Source organism: Trichoderma harzianum, assembly GCF_003025095.1.
Source record: "Trichoderma harzianum CBS 226.95 unplaced genomic scaffold M431scaffold_5, whole genome shotgun sequence".
In the NCBI taxonomy this organism is placed as follows: Eukaryota; Fungi; Ascomycota; class Sordariomycetes; order Hypocreales; family Hypocreaceae; genus Trichoderma; species Trichoderma harzianum.
The window spans coordinates 565,226-590,455 of NW_020209253.1; the positions used below are offsets into that span (position 1 = coordinate 565,226).

The 25,230-nt window shown below is 47.4% G+C and overlaps 8 protein-coding genes across 8 annotated transcripts; 6 read left to right on the forward strand and 2 right to left on the reverse strand.

Annotated features, from left to right (window-relative positions):
- Positions 1-2,376: 2,376 nt before the first annotated feature.
- M431DRAFT_481002 (hypothetical protein) lies at positions 2,377-3,225 on the forward strand (the record flags this gene model as incomplete). Its single annotated transcript, XM_024915922.1, has 1 exon — positions 2,377-3,225. The coding sequence occupies one exon, from the start codon at positions 2,377-2,379 to the stop codon at positions 3,223-3,225; it is 849 nt and encodes a 282-aa protein (XP_024775149.1).
- A 224-nt stretch (positions 3,226-3,449) lies between these two features.
- M431DRAFT_401695 (hypothetical protein) lies at positions 3,450-4,707 on the forward strand. Its single transcript, XM_024914870.1, has one exon. The coding sequence runs from the start codon at positions 3,673-3,675 to the stop codon at positions 4,591-4,593; it is 921 nt and encodes a 306-aa protein (XP_024775150.1). The 5' UTR covers positions 3,450-3,672; the 3' UTR covers positions 4,594-4,707.
- Positions 4,708-5,931: 1,224 nt separating this feature from the next.
- Positions 5,932-6,720, forward strand: M431DRAFT_493910 (carbohydrate-binding module family 50 protein; the record flags this gene model as incomplete). Its single annotated transcript, XM_024917179.1, has 1 exon — positions 5,932-6,720. The coding sequence occupies one exon, from the start codon at positions 5,932-5,934 to the stop codon at positions 6,718-6,720; it is 789 nt and encodes a 262-aa protein (XP_024775151.1).
- A 1,626-nt stretch (positions 6,721-8,346) lies between these two features.
- M431DRAFT_4478 (hypothetical protein) lies at positions 8,347-12,512 on the forward strand (the record flags this gene model as incomplete). The annotated part of the gene is made up of 2 exons (XM_024915240.1): positions 8,347-12,385; positions 12,454-12,512. 2 exons carry the CDS (start codon positions 8,347-8,349, stop codon positions 12,510-12,512), a joined length of 4,098 nt encoding a protein of 1,365 aa, XP_024775152.1.
- Positions 12,513-13,786: 1,274 nt separating this feature from the next.
- On the reverse strand, positions 13,787-16,346 carry M431DRAFT_83753 (hypothetical protein; the record flags this gene model as incomplete). The annotated part of the gene is made up of 3 exons (XM_024923350.1): positions 13,787-14,478; positions 14,538-14,742; positions 14,805-16,346. The coding sequence occupies 3 exons, from the start codon at positions 16,344-16,346 to the stop codon at positions 13,787-13,789; spliced, it is 2,439 nt and encodes an 812-aa protein (XP_024775153.1).
- Positions 16,347-18,634: 2,288 nt separating this feature from the next.
- On the forward strand, positions 18,635-19,658 carry M431DRAFT_401771 (hypothetical protein). Its single transcript, XM_024914871.1, has 3 exons — positions 18,635-19,165; positions 19,265-19,405; positions 19,485-19,658. The coding sequence occupies exons 1-3, from the start codon at positions 18,989-18,991 to the stop codon at positions 19,623-19,625; spliced, it is 459 nt and encodes a 152-aa protein (XP_024775154.1). The 5' UTR covers positions 18,635-18,988; the 3' UTR covers positions 19,626-19,658.
- A 546-nt stretch (positions 19,659-20,204) lies between these two features.
- M431DRAFT_84127 (hypothetical protein) lies at positions 20,205-22,176 on the forward strand (the record flags this gene model as incomplete). Its single annotated transcript, XM_024923395.1, has 4 exons — positions 20,205-20,250; positions 20,349-20,515; positions 20,627-20,948; positions 21,041-22,176. The coding sequence occupies 4 exons, from the start codon at positions 20,205-20,207 to the stop codon at positions 22,174-22,176; spliced, it is 1,671 nt and encodes a 556-aa protein (XP_024775155.1).
- A 250-nt stretch (positions 22,177-22,426) lies between these two features.
- On the reverse strand, positions 22,427-25,032 carry M431DRAFT_401808 (hypothetical protein). The gene is made up of 2 exons (XM_024914872.1): positions 24,930-25,032; positions 22,427-24,670 (listed from the first exon to the last, which is right to left on the reverse strand). The coding sequence occupies exon 2, from the start codon at positions 24,574-24,576 to the stop codon at positions 22,678-22,680; it is 1,899 nt and encodes a 632-aa protein (XP_024775156.1). The 5' UTR covers positions 24,577-24,670; positions 24,930-25,032; the 3' UTR covers positions 22,427-22,677.
- Positions 25,033-25,230: the final 198 nt, after the last annotated feature.

Below are 25,230 nucleotides of genomic sequence, written 5' to 3' on the forward strand. Positions count from 1 at the left end.
GGGAAAGGTAAAGCTAAGCTAAAGATTAGCAGCTTTATATAGGGGCCTGTTTAAGTCTTTAGGTTAAACGTTTTTTTAATATTAGGGGCTAAAGTAGGGGTAGGTTTAAGTTTAAGTAGGTTAATTTTATTATATTCCTATTAGCTTAATTCCTAAATTACCTAAAGTTAGGCTTTAATTATTTATACTTTTTCCCTGTTTTTAATAATTAGTTTAGCGGAGTACTTTAGGGAGTCCGCTATATAAGGGTTATTATAGTTAATATACTAAGGCGGGGATAAGTAGTTAACTATAATATTATTATATTTAAAAAATAGTTTACTATATTTATAATACCTTTTAGTCTTAGTGTAATTCTATAGGTTATAGAATTTAAAGTATTACAGATACTAAGTAACCTAAGGGGGCTAAACCTAAATTTCCGCTGGAAGGGAGCTACTAAAAAGTTTAAAGCTAGGTTTAATATTTTTATTAAAAAAGATAAAATAGCTATATATATTAAGGGATTCTCTAAAGTTAGCTTTACAGTAGGAGATAAGTAAGCTCTTAGCCCCTGCCCTAGTATATACCTTTTCTAAGATTAGTATATCTATAGGGTAAGTCCTGCTTATATTAGTATACGTCTTTAATATACTATATATAAGAAAAACCTTTTATAAATATACTTCTTTAATTTTTAGATTATTATTCTCTACTACTAGTTAAAGTATAATAATTTTATTTTTAATATTTTAATTCTTACCTCTAAGGGTAAAGCCTAATTAAACCTCTTAAAAGTAAGTAATATTTTTATTTATAAACTTTAAAATTTTAATTAATTCTTATCTAGCTTTAATAACTAACAGCTTTCTTTATATATAATCTAGGGGAACTTAAATAAAAATACAGTTATTAAGGCTTTCCTTAAATTTATTAATTTTATCTATATTCTTTCCGTTAGTAACAGGGGCCAGCCCTTTACTACTTATAAAGGAATACTTTAGGTTATTAATTCCCTTCTAAGGGTTTTTATTATAAGTATTTTCTTATAACATAATCTATACCTACGTAACCTTAAGGTCTTTTTAGCCTGCTTTTTTAATAAATACAGGAGCTCCTACTATAATAAAGGTCCTAGTAGTATTTAATTTATTTTTCTTATTATAAAATATATTAGCTAATATTATTTTAATTAATTAAGCAGCTTTTTTTTTACTACTTAATTTCTTAGGGTCTTTAGGCCTTCCCTTAAGGTTAATATAAAAGGTAATAAAGTTTTTAAAAGTAGTATTTAAATATAAGTAAACTTATTTTACTACTGCTAAAGAAAGCTAGAAGGTATATTACACTAGGCAGAAGTTAATAACTATAGTTATATTTAATACTATATTTTATTTAGCCTACTATTATATATTAATTTTATTAATTTAATTTATAATTTTATTTTTAATAAAAGATTTCCCTTTTTTATTTAGGTTAATAGCTTCCTTTATATTATTAAAAATAAAAGTAATAAAGTCTTTTAAGGCTATCTACGCTGCAGTTACCATTATCACTATACTTAGTCTTACTTTATTAAAACTAGGCGAGGGTATTTTATTTATGCTAAGGGCTTCTTTAAAGTATCTTTTCTTCTTAAGGGTAAAGGGGAGGACTATAACCTCTCCCGCTCTTAGGCCTAAGGGGGTTACCTCCTTCAGTAGTTTAAAGGCTGTCGCTAGTCCAGGGGCAATAGGTTTTATTCTATTCTAATTATCTAAAGGGTTTACAAATGTTTCTATCTCTCCAGGGTCCCCAGATAGAACCGTAAATAAAAAAATCGTAGTCGTTTTATCTAATAGCTAGTTAAACGGGTGGGAGTTTTTGGTAGTTAGGCACCCAAAAGGTAGGGTACCTGTAGATGTAGGAGGGAAGCTTAATTGCATCTATATTTAAGGCTTCCCTTAATCTTATTAATCAGGTCTACATTCTGGCTACCAATCGTATCCTTCTGAGTCACCACGAACTTTATTAGTCAAATAGAACTCAAAACAATATTCTTGTCAATGGTATATGGCATTGATGAATATAAGTCTCATTTCTATCGACCTAAACTAGTACGCACAGATATAGCCGATAGATATTGGTCTAAGATAAAGTATCTGGCAACGTGGCTTAGGGGCTGAGTACGGTCCTGATGGGTATATAAAAAGTCTTTAGAAGCTCCAGAGTATAACGGAAGATAGGGGAGAACGCCTTCGGAAGGTCCCGTAATCAGACATATATATAAAGCTGCTCTGCTTCCTTCACCCTTCTCACTGTTTTTCTTTCTCCTAACGTTCGATTTACTCTCTCAAACACGATTTACGGAACAAATTACCACACACTTTTAACCACCTCACGCAATAATAGGACGAAATGGGTTCCATGTCCTATTATACGAATGCTTCTAACAGCACCGGCTTCGATGTCAGCAGACTTACCACTCCAGAGAACCTCCGGCTAGCGGCAGCTGTACTCCCAGCAATTGCGTATCCGTTACTTGCCTCCGGCGTAGCCCATGTGATGCTCGTCTGGTCGGCCGCACTGAACTTATGGTCGTACCACAAGCAAGCTAGGCTGTATATTGAGGGACAGCCTCATCTACACATACACGCTTGGCAATTTCTCTTAACGATCCTCTACTTTTTCGTTGGTGGAGGGATTGGCAAAAACGGGCCACGCCAAGCCCGACCAAAGGACACCTTTCCCGGTGTCCTACTGCTAGTCATGCTCTTTTCGGTTTGCTCTTGGGCGTATGCTCTCCCCAGTATGGAGGAATTCGACATGGCGTATTTTACGGGACTGGACTTGGGCCCTATTACGAAACTCTGGACGATTTCAAGCTTGGTCTCTATTCCGGTCTGGTTCATGTTGCTCGGTAGACACTTTGCAGTACTCTTGTCTCGACTTACCGCGCGCCGCGTCTCCTGGCTATTCCGGTTCTACCAAGAAGACATCGAAGCCAACGCCAAGGCCTATATTCCGTACACTTTCGATGATTTCCTTGATAATATCAGAAATCTGGAAAGCTTAAGGCCTGATATCGATGACAGTGCAGCTGATATTGAATATGGCGCAACTCTTTCCGGAAAAGATGGCTTGTTTGAGCGGGATGAGGTGCTGCGATCTTTTTCTACCCCGGAAATGATTACTTTATTCAGGGACACGATTTCCATGCTCCTTGTGTGTATCACTATGTGGAGCCTGGTGGTTTACCAGTTTTAACTCCGGCTCGGTATACTGAGTTTACTAAAGAAGCAGTGGGCGGATCATGACTCCGGATAGTTTGGGGGGCTTGGGCATTGGGAGTATTATACTTCGTGATAGATACAAATAAATACAACAATAGGGATCGGTTCAAATGTTATGTTAAAACTCTAGTATGAGATCTGTGTTTAATGAACTTAAAATAGTCTTTTTACGTTGCCATGCACGAGATTTGTTTACATCGTTGAGAGTATAAGTCAACAAGGCGGCCAGTAAACAGACAATCCCATCAAAACATATATAAAGCTGATGCTGCTCTCTCTCTCTTTCCCTTCACCATCTCTCACCATCTATTTCTACGACATCTTCTCATTTAAAGAGCAACAGATAATCTACTCTCTCTTGCCCAATTGATCATATCTATCACTGAACACTCTCAATCCTCTGTAAACGAGCACCAATACAATGGATTCAGAACAGATACTAGCAGAGTATGCGCGGCTGCAGAGTGCTACTACACTCGAAAATCCTATATTAAACAACATTGTTGTCGCTTGCTGTGGAGTTATTTCTCCAGCGTATCTCAGCACAATGTCGGTCTTACTTCCAGCAATTGCATATCCATTGCTATCCCCCCGCGCTGCTCATGGGCTACTCGTCTGTTCCTTTTTTCTCAACTCACATGCCTTCATGATACAACATGACCTTTGGAAGATGGGAGATCCATATACAAACATAGCCTACTGGAAACCTGCCTTTGCGTCTTTTTGCTTAGCCATTGGTATGGTTGGCTTGACCCGAGGCCAATATCGCGAAACACAGCCAAGACATACTTTTTTCCTGGGCGTCATTCCGTGGTTTTTCGTTTCCCTAACAGCCTGGATTCTATATGTTTTTGTGATTCTCCTTGAAGAAGAGGTAAAAGGCTATTCGGTTACACGTGAAGCTCGGCTTAAGAAATTTTGCACGATTACGCCTATTGTTCTTACAGTTGTCTGCTTCAAAAAGTTTGGTCGACCAGTTTCGATCATCATGTCTCAACTGGTGGCTCGTCGCGTCCGCTGGTTGTTTCGGTTTCGTCCAAGTGACGTCGAGGCTAATGCCAATTCCGATATCGTGAGCTATTCCCCTGCTGCTTTCGAAACTGAGGCTTCTGAGTTCCTATGGCGCCATCCCATCGAACATGATCTACGCTTTCGAAACAGTATCTTTGGTCGCGCGGACGATGCATCATATTTGTCAATGGATATCCATTATGGTTATGATAACAGCCGATGGCCTCTGTCTGCCCGGGAAATTGTTCTCACCTTGCTTGTGTATCTCGCAATATTGGGTCTGGTGGCTTGCCAGGTGTATGGGCCTAAATCTGAGAAAGGCAGACCCTAGGGTGGCTTGATAGAGGTCCAAACTTGGCATATTGAGCATGCCGAAGAAGTAGCGGACAGAAAACAATACCATTGCGGTCTACCCGCGAGGGGCGATGAGCTGAAGTCATTCGCAAAAGATCAAAACACCCCTGCTTCATATGCTGGGTACTATTTTCTCTCCTTATTATCGTCACCTGTTATTCTTTTTTTTCTTATTCTTTTTTTTGCACTCAACAAGTCCTCGTTTATGGTTATTATTCTTCACATACACTTACACTGTATGCTTATTGCTTATTATTCGGAGATTTTCACGACACGGGCTGGCTTTGGACTAGCTCAACTGTCAAGTCTTCTCCACCATCAGACTCTGTTTGGTGAAACATATCGAGTGTTTCCCCGGTGGATCACGTCAAGGCCCGCGATTCAGCCAAGTATACCCTCATATGCTGGACCCGAGAATGTACTTGAAACTCGCCCGAGGATGAGAGTTTAGCGTCTGGCTGCGACAGACCAATCGCGCCACCACGACGAAGGAGCTGCAAGATGGATCCGTTTTCTGGGGTGGAGAAATCGCACATGTTATGGCGCAAATAGGAAAGAGGGGTTCATGAGAGCTCGGCGTTGAATGAAATATGATGAATGTTTGTATGGCACGAGTTATGATATGTTATTGTTGTTGCTGATATTTTGCTCAACCCATCTTGGTCACTCATTCTTTAGGTAGTTTAATTTTATGAATAAAAAGAAAAGATGATCTCATAGATTCTTCGTGTCTCAGATTGTGTGTCTGGCTGTAAAGTTGGAGGTCTTGGAGGCCTTATTCGACTCGTATAACAAACAACTAACATGAACCCACACATACCCATACGGAGTGCCCGCCGTGCTGGAAATAATACACCGCCACATCTCAGACAGCAAATGGAGGGGTCTCTGTCCCTCCTTGCAGCTCAATCGATAAGATCCAACCGTCCAACAGTTTGAATCTGGACATGAGAATCGTGCTGCAGGAAACCGCATTCCCGCTCATCCTGAACATGCCGTTTCCGAGATCCCATAGGCCGCCACCCATTGGCGGGCATACGTGGCAGCGTGATATTGGGGCTGTGTCGACTTCTCCCTGTCGTAGGCCAAGGTCATAAGCCACTCTTGAACGCAGGGGGAGTGGAGATGGGGATTGGGGTTGACCAGCTAGCTTGTGTATTACGAGGGACCGAGTGTAGATGTCGTTTCTTACAAAATGCGCCTTGTCCCGCTCCAATTGCTCGGTTGACTTTTTTGCTTTCGTCAGACTACTTCTAGACAGCTAGACTCGAATCCTCTGTCCTTTTACCACGAAGCATTACCAATTGAAGCAATCATGAGCGGCTACGGTTACGGCAACGAGTACGGTCAGAACAATGACTACCCTCAGCAGGGCCACCGACCCGGCGGTTCTGCCAACGCATACTATGAGGGAGCTTCGAACGAGCAGCAGGGCTATCACACACAATACCAGCAGCCCCCTCCGCCATATGGCAACGAGGGCCAGCAGGGCTACGGTGGCCCTCAGCAAGGCTATGGCGGACCCCAGCAGGGATACGGCGGACCCCAGGAGGGCGAGCGAGGCTTGATGGGAGCTTTGGCTGGAGGTGCCGCCGGAGCTTTCGGCGGTGCCAAGTTTGGAGGCCAGGCCACCGGCCACGCCAAGACAAGCGGTGTTGTTGGAGCCATTGTCGGAGCCATTGCCGGGTCAAAGCTGCAGGACGGCGTCTCGGACTGGCGAGAGGAGCGAAAGGAGGAGAAGCACGACGCAAAGATGTACAAGGAGGAGAAGAGATACGAGGAGCACAGATATGAAGAGGAGCGCCGCCGCCGCGGCTCTCGCAGCCGCTCCCGAAGCCACTCCCGCCGTCGCTCCCGATCCAGCAGCAGCAGCTCCAGCGGCTCGTCAAAGAAGAAGCATCACCACCACTCGCGCTCGCGGTCACGCTCTGGCTCCAGATCGCGCGGTCACGGAAACACCATTGTTGTTCAGCAGGGAGACACTCTCCGTGCCATTGCTACTCGCTACGGCACCTCGTATGAGGCGATTGCCAGGCACAATGGTATTGACAACCCTGATTTGATCTACCCCGGTCAGGTTCTGCGGGTCCCCGAACGTTGGTAAAAATGAGTTTGGAAGCATGACATTTGATGTCAGACATCTTGACTGCGGAGAGATACAGAGAGGGGGTAGAAATGAGTTTGTACCTACGAAGAGATAATCCCAAATACTCACCGACGGGTCGTGGTGAATAGTTTAAAGAGCGAGAGTATAAGACTGGAGTTGAAAGTCACCTCGAATAGCAAGAGCCAATGATACTGTTGTTTCTAGATGCAGGGTTGAGTGAAGCATTCGCATATGTGCAGATTCCAGGCCAATTGTCCCACCCGTGAGTCCGCCGCTACACGTAATTACTTACAGGTATCTACCTCGAATAAACGATGAAGCATTTACTAGAATAATTGGTACATATCTCTAGTGGAAGTCACAGAAATCTTCATTCCTACTCTTCTCTTGCGCATATATAAGTGTATCCGATAATACTACATAAGGATACTTGGGCATTCACATTAACTTACCCCATCAATGCAAGATCTAAGCTTACCCGCGTCAATCTAGATCAAATTGATGCTCGGCATCGAGGTGGTGACCGGATTAGCGCCGTCTAAGCGCCGTCTAAGCGCCGGTGGCGGTTTGGCCTCGTCTCAGGCCTTAAGATGTCAGGAGAGAATTTGTCGCGAGAGACGGCAAAAGTAGTCAAAAGGTGGTAACTGAGATAAGGGGATCTTAAAACATAACCTATCAGGAGATTCATTACTAGTATAGTGAAATAGATAATAAAAGAGTTAAGGATCAGGTCATAATTCTGAGCAACTCGCATCCGACACGCGCCGGGGATTGCACACATGTAAGTGTTACGTTGCATGCATTTTCGTCTTGATGAGGATTTGCCGAGTGGTACACACAGTAGCACGTAATATACGGCCGAACATCCAATTAGAGTTGCTGAGCATCAGCTTTACGCATATCACGGCTAATTTTTACGCATGCATGCCAGGAGTTTGTGTTATCTCGCGCCTCTCTTTCCAGAGATCATACCTGGTTTACTACACTACTAATTACACACGAGTATCAAGATTCAACCGCTATATTTGTTCCCAATGAACTCGCAAATTTGACTAATTATATATACAATATGGAAAGACCTCAAACTCTATTCGCGCGTAAGCTGAGCACAGCATCTCGTGACTCATTCGAACTTAAGAGTCGTAGCTATCGAGGGAAATGAGAGGAAGTATTATGCCTTCCTGCCCAAGCTTAACACTACTTCACCTAGGTCCGTCACACCCAACATTATAAATCTGAAACATTTCATGCTGCTGATATTTTATATCGCTCAAGACCCGCAAGCCACAATGCAACTGGTGGCGGTGATTGGAAAGAAGCAGACGAGGCTGCGTTCGGTGACCGGGGGCATGCTACACGAACAAGGGTTGAAAGCCTTGTAATGCAGATGCGCTACTGCTGCAAGCTGCTTAGGAGTTGGCTGCCCAGGCGGGCATTGTTAAGCCACCCAATATATGTATATAATGGTCAACAGTTGCACCGAAAGCTGATATCCCTTAAGATGTTCCATAGCCACATCGCCTTGGTCATATGATTCCCGAATATATTTTTTCTGATTCTTCTTGATATATTGAGCATCTTGTGTTTAATATACTGAACAGAGAAATCACCTATCAGGCCACGATGGCTAGGGCAATATTTTTTCTTCTTATTTGCGCAACCATTATCGTCGTTGTCAGGGCTGATGGCCTCTCCGATTTCTCCAACAACTTAGCTTCGGACCTTGGGCCTCTTCTTTCGCTCTTTGGAGAAGCAGTCACTCGCCAATATCTAAGCGAGAGCACCACATTCATTGATTATTTTATTTTCGCCATGGCCCCTATAGGCATCATTGGTACAATCACAGCTGTTATTCGAGTATGTGGGAGCTCCTCGCTCCGAGCATTTATTGGTAGAGCGCAGGAAGGCCAAGGCACTACAGAAGCTGAACTATGTACTTCCACGAGCGCCGACGTCTGTGAGCTATTTAATAAAGGTGGCATCACTAGAGTTCTTGGTCGACCGGATATAATTGAGCTTGTATATATTCCTGACGGAGGCCAAGCCAACAGGAGCCAACAGAAGGAACAACAAAAGGAACAACAACAAACAGCACCACAAAAGTTACGATTGTTTACTAGCTATCTGGAAGACAGTTCGAATGAATGCTGGCAAAAAATAACGTTCTCGGGAAGTGGAAATGCTGTTTTTAACAAGATGGTCAACTCTACCTCTGGGAATTTTCTAGACCTTGCTCCAAAACCGAACCTCTCTCTCAATGTGGGAATCAGAAGACAACCTGATTGGGTCTTTTATGTTATCGCGCTTGTCGGATTTATTCTCCAAGCCGGTATCCTTGTCTTTGCTGGCACCGCGGTGTGGCTTCTGAAATGGAATCTTCAAAAACCGAATAGTGAAGCTTCTCGAAACTATGCTCCAGGCATCTTTATTGCCGGAACAATTACTTTGTGTTTAGGTGTCTGGAGCTGCGCGGCACTTATTGGGCAAACAACCAATGAACAATATTATCGACGGCTACCTGAGTCTTCTGACGTGTTATACTGGATTCAGCCTGGGCCGCAAGTCATTGGAGATCAATCTTTTGGCTCGTTTGCACATTCAGATGCAAATGGGAAAGATAGACTCATGATGTGGACTTCATCTACAAAAGACTTTGATAAAAATTTCGAAGCTGTCACTTATTTTGCCGTTTCGCTCGTATTGCTCGGTTATATCGCTCAATTCATCGGCTTACGAGGCCTAAACGCATGGATCTCAATTGCCCAACTGGGGATTACTCTCATTATGAGCATTCTACGTGGGATATTACGGATGAAGCGTTTGGACAAGAACAACAATCGTTTGACTATGTGGCAAGATGTGGCTACCGGCCATGAACTTGACTGGCTAGCTTTTGATATTGCAGAGCAGGAGTTCACAAAGAGATTGAAAATAGTTGTACAAGATGCATCTTTTGAGAAGGATGAATCGCAGAGATTCGAGAAAAAATTCCTTTGGTATATTACAGGACAACATGAGAAAGCCATTCGATGGGGAAATGTCGCTGTGAAGGACTCCGGATCTGAGACCCTCGAAAGAAGTCGCAAGAGCGATTTGTCCAATGAGTGGCTTGTTGCTTACAATGACGAACTGATTCAGAACCGCATTCGACTCTCGAATCTAACTGGACATTTTGGCGAATCCATGGACGCGAAAAGTTATCTGCCCTGGAAAGATGAGAGAGTCAGGGTCCGTGCTAAAGCTAAAAGTCTCAGCTCAATGATTTCTCAAGCTGCGGCAATTCTATTGCGAAACCAATCAAACAAAGAAGACATACATTTGAGAATTAAAGCTACCTTTTCTTATGATAAATCTAATGGCGAAGAGACCATTGTTTCTATCAAGCTGAAACCACCAACAGGCCCCGATCGTATCAATTGGGGTGTCGATTCTTCCCAGCTTGAAGCAATTTTGGGACTCTGGCTCTGGTCCATAACCCGACGAGAGTATGACACATATAGCGAGAAGAAAGCTAGCAGCGATACTTCGAGTCTTCCAAATAAGGTACTCAACTCAAAAGTCTTCAGAGTTGTATCTGTGTGCCATGGAGAACAGGAATGGGACAGTTCTTTCGACACAGATATGAGCCTATGGTTGGGTTCTGGCGATTTGAAGTACATCAAACGGTCGCTTGACCTGCGATTATACAACGGCTATAAATATAGCCTTGCCGATCATTGGATTCCAACAGATGAGAAATCTGTATTCGGCGGTCAAGATACAAATCAGACAACGAAAGAAGACAACGAAAGCAAAAATTACCAAAGAGTAGGTGGGAGCTCGAATGATTCCACCGCGGGATTTCAGAGATTCTGTGGGTGGAATTTAATATATGACGCATTAAGTACTGCTACTTCCGAGAAAGAGAGCAATAACACATCTGAAAGAAGGAGAGTCGACATCAAAGGCTTTTTGATGAAGGATACAGAGCATTCATTACTTGATATATGCGCCCAAGAGCTTTTTGTTGCGCTTCTACATTCCATGAAGGCCCTAGAATTTCGAAAACTAGACAAAGTATCTGTCAGTGAGTCAGGTGGCAATCTTCGCCTAGAGAATCCCGCTATCTCAGCTCTTGCCAAATGTTTCACAGACAATGGGATGGGAACACATTCTGACGCCATTTCTTGTTTAATTCCATCCCTGAGATCTGAAATTCCTCCTTATCAAGAAAAGGTTCTATCAGCATTGACGCCGGTGGCTTCAAATTACCGACGGGATGACGAGTGGAGTAGCGCAGAAGTCGTTCTAAGCTGGGCGTGCCAATACTATCATAAATTAAACCCTGCAGATACAGATGAAACCAGCGATTTTATGGTGGCTCTTCGAGAACTTGGTGAGCTCTACCGCTGGTCGCTTGCACAGATGCAGCACAACGTTCGGCAAGAGTTTGGCGCAAGGGGAATCGAACAGATGGCATCCAAGTTTGGCATCACGAATCCAATCGTAGCTCTCTACAGCACAATCGCTAAAAGAATAAACGGCACAAGAATTAAGAGCCAAGGTTGGATGGACGAATTTCATCAGGCTGTGGAGGACCGCAGTCGAGAAGATGCTCTGTATTATCTATGCTTCGCTGGGAATTTCATTCCTCACAAGTTTAGCAAATATCTTTCGCCTGCTGCTCGGAATGGATGGGATGAGATCGTTTATGCTCTGTTGGAAATGAAGCCGAACCCAAATGACCAAGACGATTATGGCAGAACTCTGGCATCTCACTGCGCGGAGTTAGATCTGAGACAATCCCTGCGGCGATTAATGGATATGAATGCTGATCTTGACCTTGCCGATAAATATAGAATGACACCTCTGGCTTACGCTGCCATGAACGGGCGCCATGATGTCGTGAGACTATTGATAAAAATTGGCCAAGCAGACCTAAACGGATCAGGTGGTTCTGGCGAAAGGAGTCCCCTGTGGCTTGCAACTAATCAAGATCATTTTGACACTATTGCCGAACTCCTAGATAAAGGAGCCGATGTCAACATGGAAACCCACGGAGGAGATGGGCTGTTAGATTTGGCCATCAGAAGGGGCCACTCACGCGTGATAAAGCTGCTCCTAGATTGCGGCCTCTTAAAAAAATGGGTACGCCCTGACATGAAAGGCGTGATAGAACAATTCCTGGAAACGAACAGTCGAATGACACAGTCGAATCTTTCTAAGATTCGTGTACATCCCTTGATTTGGGCAGCCTGGAGAGGCCATACAGATGTCATGCGGTTACTTTTAGAAGATTATTCAGCGCTGATACCGGCAGGTGACGATGAGATGAGAGAGGCAGAGAAATTACTAGCATGTGGTTCCATCTTACAACCACTTCGAAACCACAGCGATGGATTATTTTCAACTTTGGATGTTCCTCTCCCTCCCTCGACTCCTATTACTGACATATGTCATATCAAGTTTCACCCTCCGTATTCTGAAGCCCCCCGTCTGATGATTGGCATCAGTGGGTTATCGTTAGGACAAGGTTCACCGCTTGATATGCACTGGGGCGCAGACCCAATTCCTGAGACGGGATTCACCCTCATACGGAGAAGATATGAGGAGAGTTGGGATCATGTGGATTCTGCCAATATTACTTGGATTGAATTAGGTGCAGAGGAACGTGAACTTCAAGGTAAGGATGCAACAGCTAGTGATGTTTTCAACGGATACATTGCTAATGGAGCAAATTTTAGTTGGCAGTTCTTTCTATTCTCGAGAAGACGCGAAAACCTCGTATCACGGTTACGGGGCAGACATAGAATTTCCGAATGCGTTCAAGCGAGAACCCAAAGTTGTTGTATGGCTGTGTGGTTTCTCAAATGGTCGTAATAACTACGAAAAATGGATTGTTTCCGCCATACCTAATAGCATTACGACAAATGGGTTTCACATGGAAATTCGAAACTATGATCCAGTTTCCAGGAGTAGATGTCACGTATCATGGCTAGCGTACCCAGCTGACAGCATGCATATTCAGAGTGGCACTCTCACAGCTGGATATTTCGAATCCAACATCATACAACGACAAGAGTTTGCTAAGACATTTGGAAGGGTCCCTCGAATTTTTTTGGCGTTCAGTATGCTTGAATTCGCAGGCACCAGAAAAATGAATATTGAGGTAAAGGTTTTATATACAGATGTAAAAGGGTTCTTTTGGAGTTGTTTCGACCGAGAATATACTGAAGGCTCTACGCTAAACCTGCCAACAAGTTCTAAACAAATTGCAGAGTTTCAGTGGGTAGCATTTGGCTAACATGGAAGATGATAAGCGATGGTATTCAATACAAATCTGGCCACTCAAAGTGTTCACGTTAATCTGAGTCATGTGGAGAAATTGACCAAGCTGACGAAGCTGAGAAGGTGCAAAACCCTCGGGGTTCTGCTATGCTAATACAGAAGCAAATAGAAAGTAGGCTTAACCAAGGAATGGTCACACAGTGTCACAGATCCATGTGACAACTGAATAGAAATATTATTACATCTTGAATAATATATTTATATCGATAAATAGGTGTCATCTTTATAGTAAATATACTCGAGTAATTAGAGGTACTAGAACGCTCCCTCAACTCACTACATTCGCACACAGAATCTGATACGGTGCTTCAGATGACAGAAACAGATGACAAAAAAGCAAATTAAGTATTATTCGCCAATGGTGGTTTAGAGAAGATGTCACGGTCACATTGAATACAGTTTCTCAACATTCTAAAAGTAAAGCTAACTACAAGCACATAGAGGACCCTAAGATGTAGTCCGACATCTATCAGCCGCATAATCAAACCTCTTAGAAGTATGAACCAAACTGTCACCGTAGTATGATACTTCTACCACGACTATACAAACGGCTTTGGTATATTAATGACTGGGCAGGGCAAACAACGAAAACAGAATCAAGAATAAATTTAGTAAACCCATTTTTTATATTGTATACGAGTATGTAAATTGCAGCCTGACCACACCATTATTAGGTCTATGTAGAGAAATCATCACTCTAACTGCATCTTCTACATGTCCAGCCTTTCAGAGCCTTCTATGTATGTTTATTCCACAAACCATCTCGCTTCCACGTCCACTTGGTCAAATACTCTGGATCCATACCTCTCTCAAACGCCTCATTTCGAGCTTCAATCTGTGCGTTCAACATGGCCTGTCGAGCGGCTGCACCCCGGTTATGCAGATTAGGCATGCGGTCGATGGCATCAATAGCCAAGCTGAATCGATCTGTCTGGTTGCGAATGGCCAACTCTAGAGGGGTATCGATGTTGCCCTTCTCTTTGTATCCACGGACATGAATGTTCTGGCTTCCCGGTCGCTTGTATGTCAATCTGTGCACCATCCAGGGGTAGCTATGGAAGTTGAAGATGATGGGCGTGTCTGCTGTGAACAGGCTAATCCACTCGTTGTCGCTGAGACCGTGAGGATGCTCGCTTGGGTGAATCAGCTTGAACAAGTCCACGCAGTTGACATAGCGGATCTTGAGCTCTGGGAAGTGCTGAAGAAGCAGGTCGATGGCGGCCAATGTCTCGTGAGTGCTGATATCACCACACGAAGCCATGACCAAATCGGGGTCCTGTCCGATATCTGTGCTGAATTTGGGCCAGATGCCAATACCCTTTGTGCAGTGTTGAACAGCTGCATCCATGTCGAGGTATTGAAGATGATCTTGTTTATCGGATACGACGACGTTGACATAATTTGAGGATCGAAGACAGTGGTCCATGACTACAGCCGACACGTTAGCGGTGCTCATTTTTACACAATGGTAACTTGGAATGACTTACCAGAAAGCAGGCAGTTTCCATCGGGAGGCAGATAAATTCGGACAACCTCGGGGCTCTTGTTGGCAACAACATCAAGGAATCCAGGGTCTTGGTGAGTAAAGCCGTTGTGGTCTTGTCTCCAGACAACAGAGGTCAAGAGGATGTTGAGAGAGGCGACTCTGACACGCCACTCCACCTCGAGACACTTTTCGAGCCACTTGCAGTGCTATTGATATTTATTAGCCATGAAATCTCAGACGGTGTACATTGCAAATCTTCTTCGCTCACCTGGTTGACCATGGAGTCGATGACGTGAATGAATGGCTCGTAGCTGTTCAGCAGACCGTGGCGGCCACTCAAGATGTATCCCTCCAACCAACCCTCACAGGTGTGTTCAGACAGCATCTCCATAACCCTGCCCGCTGGAGCAAGATTGCCGCCATTCTCATCCTCCTCGAAATATTCGCCCATCCAAACCTTTTTACCCACTTCGTAGACAGCAGACAGTTTATTTGACTCGGTCTCGTCGGGGCCGAACAGTCGGAAGTTGTGAGGATTTGCCGCAACAACGTCTCGCAAAAAGACTCCCAGCCTCTTCATACTAGCGTCCATGACAGCGCCGGAGTGCTCAACTTTGACACCGTATTTCTTGAAATCAGGCATGTTAAGAGGCTTTCGAAGAACTCCGCCATTGGCAACAGGATTAGCGCTCATGCGGCGGTTACCTTCTGGAGTAAGAGCGGTCAATGAAGCGATAGGCTTTCCACTCTCGTCAAATAGTCTATCGGGCTCGTAGCTGCGCATCCAGTCTTCGAGGATCTTGAGATGCTCTGGGTTTGTCGATGGATCTGTAATGGGAACCTGGTGGGCTCTCCAGAATCCTTCGAGATAGTTGCCGTCCACCTTGCGGGGTGCAGTCCAGCCCTTTGGCGTTCGAAGGATAATCATAGGCCACAATGGGCGGGTGGCTTTTCCACTCTCACGAGCCTCTTTCTGGTAGCGTCTGATCTCATTGACGCAGTGCTCAAGCGTTGCGGCCATGGCCTGGTGCATGGTATCAGGGTCGTCTCCCTCAACAAAGTAAGGGGTGTATCCATAACCGTGGAACAGGTTCTTCAGCTCCTCGTGTGAGACTCTGGCCAAGATTGTAGGGTTGTTAATCTTGTAGCCGTTGAGATGCAAAACAGGGAGAACAGCGCCATCGGTGATGGGGTTAAGGAACTTGTTGCTATGCCAAGCAGTAGCCAAAGGACCAGTCTCTGCCTCACCATCACCTACCATGGTGACAGCGATGAGATTAGGGTAGTCATACACAGAGCCAAAGGCATGAGAAAGAGAGTATCCGAGTTCTCCTCCTTCGTGGATAGAGCCTGGGGTCTCGGGGGTTGCATGGGACCCAACACCGCCTGGGAAAGAGAAATACTTGAAGAATTTCTGGAGGCCCTCGATATCTTGTGACTTGTCTGGGTAGACTTCTGAGTAGACACCTTCAAGATAAGATTGCGAAAGAACGGCGGGAGCACCGTGGCCAGGGCCGGAGACGAAATAGGCATCCAGGTCGTACTTCTTGATAAGACGGTTGAAGTGCATATATGTGAAGATTTGGCCGGGAGCTGAACCAAAGTGTCCAAGAAGACGAGCTTTCAAGTGCTCCTTCTTGAGGGGTTCGCGAAGGAGGGGGTTCTCTCGCAGGTAGATCATACCCAGAGAAAGGTAGCAGCTGGCTTTGAAATAATCATTGTATTGCTTGATTTCTTCGTCAGACAGGGGCTTGCCCTCGACGGTTGAGCGGGCTTTGCCGAATGCCCGAATGGACTGGACGTCAGCCATTGTGGTCAGGTAGATTCAATTGTATGTAATGAAGAAGGGAGTTGTCCTCAGACACAAGGACGAAGAGCTATCTAAAGCGAAGTCTAGCTCTTGGTTATATACGAGACAAGAGCGGCTTGGATCGCTATAGCTTCCCGCCGAGTCGGGAGCTTGTTAAGGCCGTTGCAGGGGTAAGCTGCAGACGATTTCGATCTCTTGCCACTTCCGTGTAGGTCGTGGATGGTCTGGAGTCGATGGAGGCCCGTTTACACGGCTGCTAAAGAAGCTTGGCCCAACAGATACAAGGGCCGGGACCAATCAGACAAGCTATCGGTAACAGCAGCAATGCAAATGAAGCACTATCTGCAGTCGCGATTGACTAGAAAGAAAAAAACCAGCAGTGGTCGTGTATCATGCGATGTTGCAATCGAACGAGCCCAGCAGGATGCAGCTTGCGGGATGCATGTGCGAGCCCAGCGCTGCAGGCGGTCCGGCCAATTGGCTCTGGGGAAGCTCCATGACGTTCTCGAGATTGGCGAAGCTGATTCGACCACGCCGGGGCTTGGTTCGCTCTGCGGGCATGGCTGAAGCAACTAGAGGTTGGCTGATGGAAAAGTTGGCACACCCTCGCATCACCATCTGGCGTGATCTATACGTCACTGCTCGGACCACCGCGCCCGGAATAGGCCCGCGAGCCCGCCGGAGCTGCAGCTTGCAGTGCCTAAGCGGCGGGGGGCGGGGGGGCGTCGATGGGGCCTAGAGAACCCTGGAGGCGAAAATCCATATCGCTGAAGACCGCGGAATTTGGAGCTGGGAGGGCTCCGCTAGCATGTGGTAGGCCTGTCTGTTCACTGGACATCCATATCGGCGATCGCCACTTAGGATCATGAAATCAATATAGACCAGGGGGCTAGGATGCCTGAATAGTACCCGTATACACAATCGCTTGGGCTGCTGATGGCTTGATTGGATCGGTTGATTGACATGTGAGAGACCGGCCCGTTTGACATTGACAGCTTTGACGGAACGAATTTCTAGTCTACGAGCTCAATGCCGTATCTCTTGTACCGTCGGCGAACAGGAACAGGGCCGGCTCCGTTACAGTTACACGTTGCATCCAGATCACAATCATATTGGCTGATGCCATACCCAATTATTTTGTTTTTTTCTTCCGAGGCCGGAGTCACACTCGGACGCCAAAGTAGCCTAGAAGTAATCTAGATTTTTTACTCTGAAGGAATTCGCCTTGAGCCAACGATGAAGGAATGCAATTAGCTTTGGGAGCTCACCTCTGTGGCCATTGCTAGATCGAGGCAACCTGCGTGGCGCCTCTTTTTTCCCCCCAAGCCATTTTACCTCAGCATTGTCCTCTCACAGAGACGCTCAGTCATTGTTTAAGGCTTGTCCAACCCGCTGCAGGCAGACGCTCAGATGCTACACAAATGCTACTTCCTGACGTAACGATGCTCATCACGAGGACAGCAGCCTGTGCCATGGCAACTGTGCCTTGAAAGGGGCGTTATAAGTCCCGTCTTTTCTGTCTCAACCTTGGCGACAACATTATTTCGACAACCACCACATTTTACCAGTTGCAACAAGCCACTGAATCAATCAGAAAACCATCAAACAAGACAATCGGCATCAATCTAATATCGAGCACTCATCAATCGAAATGATGCCGCTGCACAGGCCGGAAACGCCACAACCCGAATCCCCTCTTCCCACCGAGCCCGATACCAGCGAGGGCGACGGCACTGCGGATTACTGAGGGGCAACACAAGCTCCAACTTTGATGACGACAGGGCCGCTCGGGAATGAGAGAATACGACCGAGTCTAAATGGCAGACTCGAGAGCGGCGTCGAAATGCTGGTTGCGGAAACGAACTGGGGAAACGACCTAGATTGAATAGACATGCTCGGAGATGGCGCATGGAGGAAACGTCTATGAAGCGCATGTCTTTTTGGCTTTCTTTTTTTTTTTTTTTCTAACGGCCGACGACGACACGATACGCCGATAACATATACACTTGCCCCCGCCACTGCCCAAAGAGCGCGACTCTGAGGGAGTGACAGATTTATCAGAATGAATGCGGATTGGAATTGAGCGAGCGATGTACATTATTTTGGCTTTCATTTGATTGAGAAAATCTATCAGTTTTACACGGACTTTTTATCTGCCAAGGCTGTTTCTTTTCATGGTTAGGCGTTGTGAGTGAGCTGTCAAGTGTTCCCTGATCCAATCAGTATAGGCTCAATATTAATCTCTTCGGCAACTCTGCGAAAAATAGGCTGCACTCATCAAAATGAACGGTGAGAGAAAAATTGATGCACAATGAATATAGAAGCTTTACGGGATAGTCTATGCTACATTACTCGATATTTTCCATGAGATTTATCGTGCCTGTTCCTTGGACGCCAAAGTCAATTCCAGCATCGTCGCCGGGGTGGATGCTGTCCTCACACGTCATCGGTGGCTACTGCTTCGGAGCTCGGGATCTCAGCTGCATATAGAAAAGTTTGGTGCATCGTGAATATTCTTCTTTTCATCCTCTCTTTTCTACCTTTAATACGATATTGATACCCTTTGAAAGCGACATATTATAAAACTATTCATTGTACATTTCCAAAAGAATTGAAACACCAGTCTTTCAGCCATCAACACCATGGATCCCTCATCAGGCAGTCAAGCTCCCGGAGCACCACCGACGCTCTCACCCGAAGCCATCGCATTTGCTGGCAGAATGTACGATTCTGCTAGAAAAGGTGAAGTCGCGGTCTTTGAACAGGCACTTCCAGCTGGGTTACCTCCGAACATGACGAATGAAAAGGGAGACACACTGGTAAGGCAACCACCAAAGCGGCGCTGCCTAGTTGGCCTGCAGTCTTGCGGCCTTGACATGTCTTGATTTGTGCTTATATGACTCACAATTGTTTTCCAGCTCATGCTCGCCGCATATCACGGGCATGCAGATCTCGTCAAGCTGCTGATACAACACGGCGCCGACCCGAACCGCGTGAATGACAGAGGGCAGAGTCCCCTCGCCGGAGCCGTGTTTAAGAAGGAGGATGAGGTTATTGAGGTACGCACCTCTTCTTTTGTCTCTTTTCTAAGTATTATTGTCTCGATTTTAAAACAAAGTATTAACTCAAATAAAATAGGTACTATTAGAAGGCGGTGCAGACCCTGATTATGGCAAGCCGACGGCTATGGAGTGCGTGTCCATGTTTCAGCAGGAGGATACATGGAAGGCCAAGTTTGAGGCTGCTCCTGGAAGAGGCAAGGCACAACCGCCTACTTAATGGTTGATATTCATGGTTGAGAAGTTGATTTGGATGGATGTTTGATGAAATCTGATGTATAATGATTAATACCAGTAGTATAATGCTTTTTCTTGAAATTGATCACGTAGCCCACCGTGGATGTCGAGTGTCAAGTGTATTGAGTGATGTTGATTTTGACGAATCTATCAGCCTAAACACCTTACGCAGACTTGTATAATCATTAAAATTCCAATTTTTTTAAATAAAGTCTCACATAAAAGTGCAACAATTTTTATAATATTTTTGTCTTGATATTTCTCTACCATTATCTCGTCCTCATCCCTTTATCATTCCGTCCCTATGGCGGGGTTCTCATGGATTCTTCTAGTGCCTAAAGGGGTTGGAGGGGCTCTCTTTTTCGCTGGTTGACCCCTGGTCCGTGCACCCAAATTCATTGTCAAGGCTGCAACAATTTTCCGGAGCTCGACAGCACAGCTTCGCACCGAGACGAAAAGACGCCGCATTGCCCCTTTAATCCGCCCGTCACCACCGCCTTCCAACTCTCCGTCGTCAAGCGTTTTCCCTTTTGGCCTCTGACTCTCTCAAACCACCGCCAAAATGTCGTTCGGAGGCCAGACCCCGACCATCATCGTCCTCAAAGAAGGTAGCCAATTTGCCAAATTTACCCCTCCGCCCACCGCTGCTGCCCGTCCAACGCATCCCAGGCCACAAGACACGATAGCTGACACCAGTCGTCTACAGGGACCGACACCTCGCAGGGCAAAGGCCAGATCGTCTCCAACATCAATGCGTGTCTGGCGGTCCAGGCCACCATCAAGTCGACTCTGGGTCCCTACGGTGGTGATTTGTTGATGGTGGACCAGAATGGCAAGCAGACGATTACAAATGATGGCGCGACGGTCATGAAGGTACGGTCGAAATCCACATCTCCCAATATGCTACATATCCTCCTTTCCTTTCCTTTACCTCTTCTATTTCTATGGGTGACAACAATATGCCAACTAAACACGCTCAAATAGCTCCTCGACATCGTCCACCCCGCCGCCCGCATCCTCGTCGACATCGCACGGTCACAAGACGCAGAGGTCGGAGACGGAACCACATCCGTCGTTGTCCTGGCCGGAGAGATCCTCAAGGAGGTCAAGGAGCATGTCGAACAGGGTGTCAGCTCACAGATCATCATCAAGGGTCTGAGGAGGGCAGTCCAGATGGCCGTCAACAAGATCAAGGAGATTGCTGTCAGCACCGACGACGGCAGCCAGCGCGATACCCTGAGCAAGCTGGCCGCCACCGCCATGACGAGCAAGCTGATTAAGCGAAACACTGAGTTTTTCACAAAGAGTAAGACTGCATGCATACAAACACATATATATATACTTCACGGGGCTACGTGATGGTGGATGATGAGGCACGAGACTAACAACGTGGCATAGTGGTGGTTGACGCCGTCCTATCACTCGACCAAAACGACCTAAACGAAAAGTTGATTGGCATCAAGAAGATTCCCGGCGGCTCCCTGACCGAATCCCGCTTCGTCAACGGCGTTGCCTTCAAGAAGACGTTTGCCTACGCCGGTTTCGAGCAGCAGCCCAAGTCCTTCAAGAAGCCCAAGATTGTCTGCCTAAACGTCGAGCTGGAGCTCAAGGCCGAAAAGGACAACGCCGAGGTCCGCGTCGAGCAGGTGTCAGAATACCAGGCCATCGTCGACGCCGAGTGGCAGATCATCTACCAGAAGCTCGAGGCCGTCGCCAAGACCGGTGCCAAGGTTGTGCTCAGCAAGCTGCCCATTGGCGACTTGGCCACCCAGTACTTTGCCGACCGAGACATCTTCTGTGCCGGCCGCGTTGCCTCCGAGGACATGGAGCGTGTCACCCAGGCCACCGGCGCCGTCACCCAGTCAACATGCTCAGACATCCTGCCCGAGCACTTGGGAACCTGCGAGACCTTTGAGGAGAGACAGATTGGAGGCGAGAGATACAACTTCTTCGAGGGCTGCCCCGAGGCCAAGACGTGCACTCTGGTCCTGCGTGGTGGTGCCGAGCAGTTCATTGCCGAGGTCGAGCGATCACTCCACGACGCCATCATGATCGTCAAGCGAGCCGTCAAGAACCGAACCATTGTCGGCGGTGGTGGTGCCGTCGAGATGGAGATCTCGGCCTACCTGCACCAGTTCGCCGACAAGAACATCCCGCACAAACAGCAGGCCATCATCAAGTCCTTCGCAAAGGCCCTCGAGATCATCCCCCGCCAGCTGTGCGACAACGCCGGCTTCGACGCCACCGACATCCTCAACAAGCTCCGCGTGGAGCACCGCAAGGGCAACACCTGGGCCGGCGTCGACTTCCAGAACGAGGGCACCGCCGACATGCTGGAGCGCTTCGTCTGGGAGCCTGCCCTGGTCAAGATCAACGCCCTGCAGGCCGCCACCGAGGCCAGCTGCTTGATCCTCGGCGTCGACGAGACCATCAGAAACGAGGAGAGCGCTCAGCCCCAGGCGCCGGGCCAGCTTCCTCCCGGTGCGGCTCAGAGGGCGCTCAGAGGCAGAGGACGGGGCATGCCTCGACGGTAGATTTGGGGAGAGAGAAAAAGGGTAGTAGATAGGGGCGCAGGGGAAATATAAAGCATTTCAAAAAAGGAAGAACGAACAAAAAACGGAATGGAGGTTTTGAGGATCTGTAAGATACCTAGAAAATGGCCTCTATTATCTACTAGACTTTTGATATGACAACTTTTTCCGACGATTGTAATTTTCTTTAATATTGCTTGATTCTATCTTGTCTAGTATTTCTTCTGGCTTCTAATTGTTAAAAGGGTAAACGAGAGTGTATTTTTTATGTGAAATCTATAAAGGTATCTCCATCATACCTGGCAGCCGTATATACATCCCAACATCAAGTCAACAACTATATCAGCCGTTATTTCCCATACACATTCATCATCAGCTACAAACTCCCAACGCTATAACAAACCAACAGCACACAACTCCCCCAACTCTCAACAATGCCATATATAAAATAAAAAAAAGACGACATGAAAAAAAAAATCGAAAAAGATAAGAGAATAAGCGGGTTTATCCTGAGGGCCCGCCAAAACCGACGTCGTATATGCCCCTTCCGTCTCGGTGGCCTATTCTTCGCATCACTTGCGGGCCACCGGTAAGACCGTCAACCATTACGTCGTCGTCCATAACGTGGTTCGCGTGGTCGTTAGGCCCGACATCATCCACGTCGTCGTCTACTGCGTCGTGCTCGATGAGCATCTCCAGGTCCGTGTCGACAGAAGGCGGGACAGTATCATCAGGCTGTGTGGGCACATCTTCCGTCGCACTAAGTAGAGCCTGAAAGTCTGCATGAGGATGATAATGCTCGAAACCCATATCGTGGTGAGGCTGCGGGTGATGGTGGTGATGATTTATGATTTGCGGGTCGATGGGCTGGTAGACGTGCGGCTCGTGCTGGTTAGGCTGGTCCTGCAGCATGGGGTTGTGATGGTGGTGTGTTTGGTGATGAGGGTGGTGGAGCGACGGCTGCTGGTGGGCGACCTGGTGGTGGTGCAGGGCCTGCAGGTGGTGGTGGTGATGTGCGTCCGGGGGCAGGCCGTGGTGGTGATGCTGTTGGTGCTGCTGCTGTTGGTGGTGATGCAGGGCCTGGGCGGGCTGGAACGTCTGCGAGGGTGGAATGACGGAGATGTCGCTGGGGTTTGCGTATGCGCTCGGACTGGGGCTCGTGCTGGGTGATAGAGACAGCATCGTGTCATGGCTCTGCAAGGCGAGGATCCGCCCGGTCGTGGCGATGTTGGATGGAATGGAGTGGTTCCTCGGCGGTCCGTTGCTCGGCAGGATCGGCGTCGGCGCGGGCGTCGTGACGGCGGCCACCGGAGCAGAAGCAGACGTGGTGGACGCGACCATCTTCTTGGTGCCGCCCGGGTTCGGCGTCTTGCCCAGCTCCTTGCACTCGGCACAGGCGCGGATGACGTCGCTGACCGTCTCCTTGATGCGGCTCCAGTGGTACTTTTCGGCAATGGTGGCCGTTGTCTTGTTGATTCCGCCGTGGTGCATGACGTGCACGTTGCGGGCAATCTCGTACTGCCGTGCTGGGTCCGAGATGACTTCCTTGTCCTTGAGCATGAGCTTGTCCCCGTCCAGCAGCTTGTAATGCGTGGCGGCGCTACGCAGTCGGCTCTTTTCCGCGCGATCAGCGCCGTTAGGATACTTGCCATATTTTAAATAGTACTTGATCTTGTCGAAGCGCTCCTCGCTCACCAGCTCCTCGGTCTCGCCAGGCGCAAGGTCCCGGCCGTAGATGATGGCGTCAATGAAGCGGTCAGGATAGCTCTTGAGGTTGCCGCAGCCCTTGACGCGGCCAATGCGCTTGAAGCCCAGCGCATCCCAGATCTTGCACGACGCCACGTTGGTCTCGTAGACGAGGTTGAAGACGCTGTACGTGTAGCCCAGCCGCGGCGCCCAGTCGATATATGCCTCGCCCATCAGGCGGCCGGCACCGCGGTTTCGGGACGCGTCGGTGACGAGGAACCCGCCGTTGCACACATGGCTGCTCCGGCCAGGGTAGTTGGGCCGGATGTAGAAGCTGCCCAGGCACTCCTTGGCCCAGTCCTTGCCGTCCAGCAGCTGGTCGGCGCTCTCAATGTTGCCCAGCAGCATGACGGCGCCAAAGTTCTGGAACCAGAAGTCGGCGAAGCCATCGGCGCTGAAGGGGTCCATCAGGGGGTACGTGTCGCCGCCGTCAATCTCCTTGTTGATCTGGGCGCACAGATAGACGACAAGCGACACGGGGATCTGATGCCGCGATGCAAAGGGCACAATGGTGGCCACGGTCTGGCGGTCCCTCAGCGTCACCTGGCGAGGCACAATGTCCGGCGGCAGAATCGGGTTGTTCGGGTCCGGAAACGGCGGCTGGCCGGAGACCCGATGGATTGTGGGGCTGGCCGGGTCATCGACGGCGGCCGGCATCGTTTGGGCTGAGCCGGATGATGGCGAGGAGAGTAGCGTGTGCGTTATAAGGGGGGGTGAGAGAAAGGAAACCGTTGGTTACCCAAGAGATGCTCTGTGCATGCCGGATTTGATAATCAGCCACAAGGCCCGCTTAAACAACTTCCCGGTGAGGGAATCATGGCCCTTCACCCATGGGGTACGTCATCCGGGCAAGGGAAAGAAAAAAAGGAAAGGGAAGGGAAATGCAGCAAAAGCAGAGGGATTGGATCGAAGGGGGGGCGAAACGCCGATTGGGCATAGTCCAGAAGGGCATATAAGAAGAGGGGGGGAGAATGGAAGGGTAAAAAGAAAAAAAAAAAAGTAGTACATACCATGGGTAAAAAGAAAAAGAATTAACAAAGTAACCGCACCTCCAAAATAGGAAACAGCCCGGAAAATTTTCCCTGCAGCAGGAGGGGAAAAAAAGGATAAAAAAGAAAAAAAATAATCCCCCCAAACAGATCCCCCAACCAAAAGAGCCGTGCAGAGCCCCTACAGGCTGCAGGCGGGAATAAAAGGAAGAAGCAAGGAAGGAATAAGCAGAAAAGAAAAAGAGGCTAGGACTTTTCTTCTTCTTTCTGTCAGTGAGACTGACGTTCCCTCCAGCGCAATTGAAGCGCGGCAAACAAAATA

Bases quoted from the DNA above. Each gene is read 5' to 3' on its own strand.
- M431DRAFT_401695 (XM_024914870.1), top strand. From the start codon at position 3,673: ATGGATTCAGAACAGATACTAGCAGAGTATGCGCGGCTGCAGAGTGCT.
- M431DRAFT_401771 (XM_024914871.1), top strand. From the start codon at position 18,989: ATGGATCCCTCATCAGGCAGTCAAGCTCCCGGAGCACCACCGACGCTC. The intron at 19,166-19,264 runs GTAAGGCAACCA...ATTGTTTTCCAG, and splicing joins ATGAAAAGGGAGACACACTG to CTCATGCTCGCCGCATATCA. The intron at 19,406-19,484 runs GTACGCACCTCT...CAAATAAAATAG, and splicing joins AGGAGGATGAGGTTATTGAG to GTACTATTAGAAGGCGGTGC.
- M431DRAFT_401808 (XM_024914872.1), bottom strand. From the start codon at position 24,576: ATGCCGGCCGCCGTCGATGACCCGGCCAGCCCCACAATCCATCGGGTC.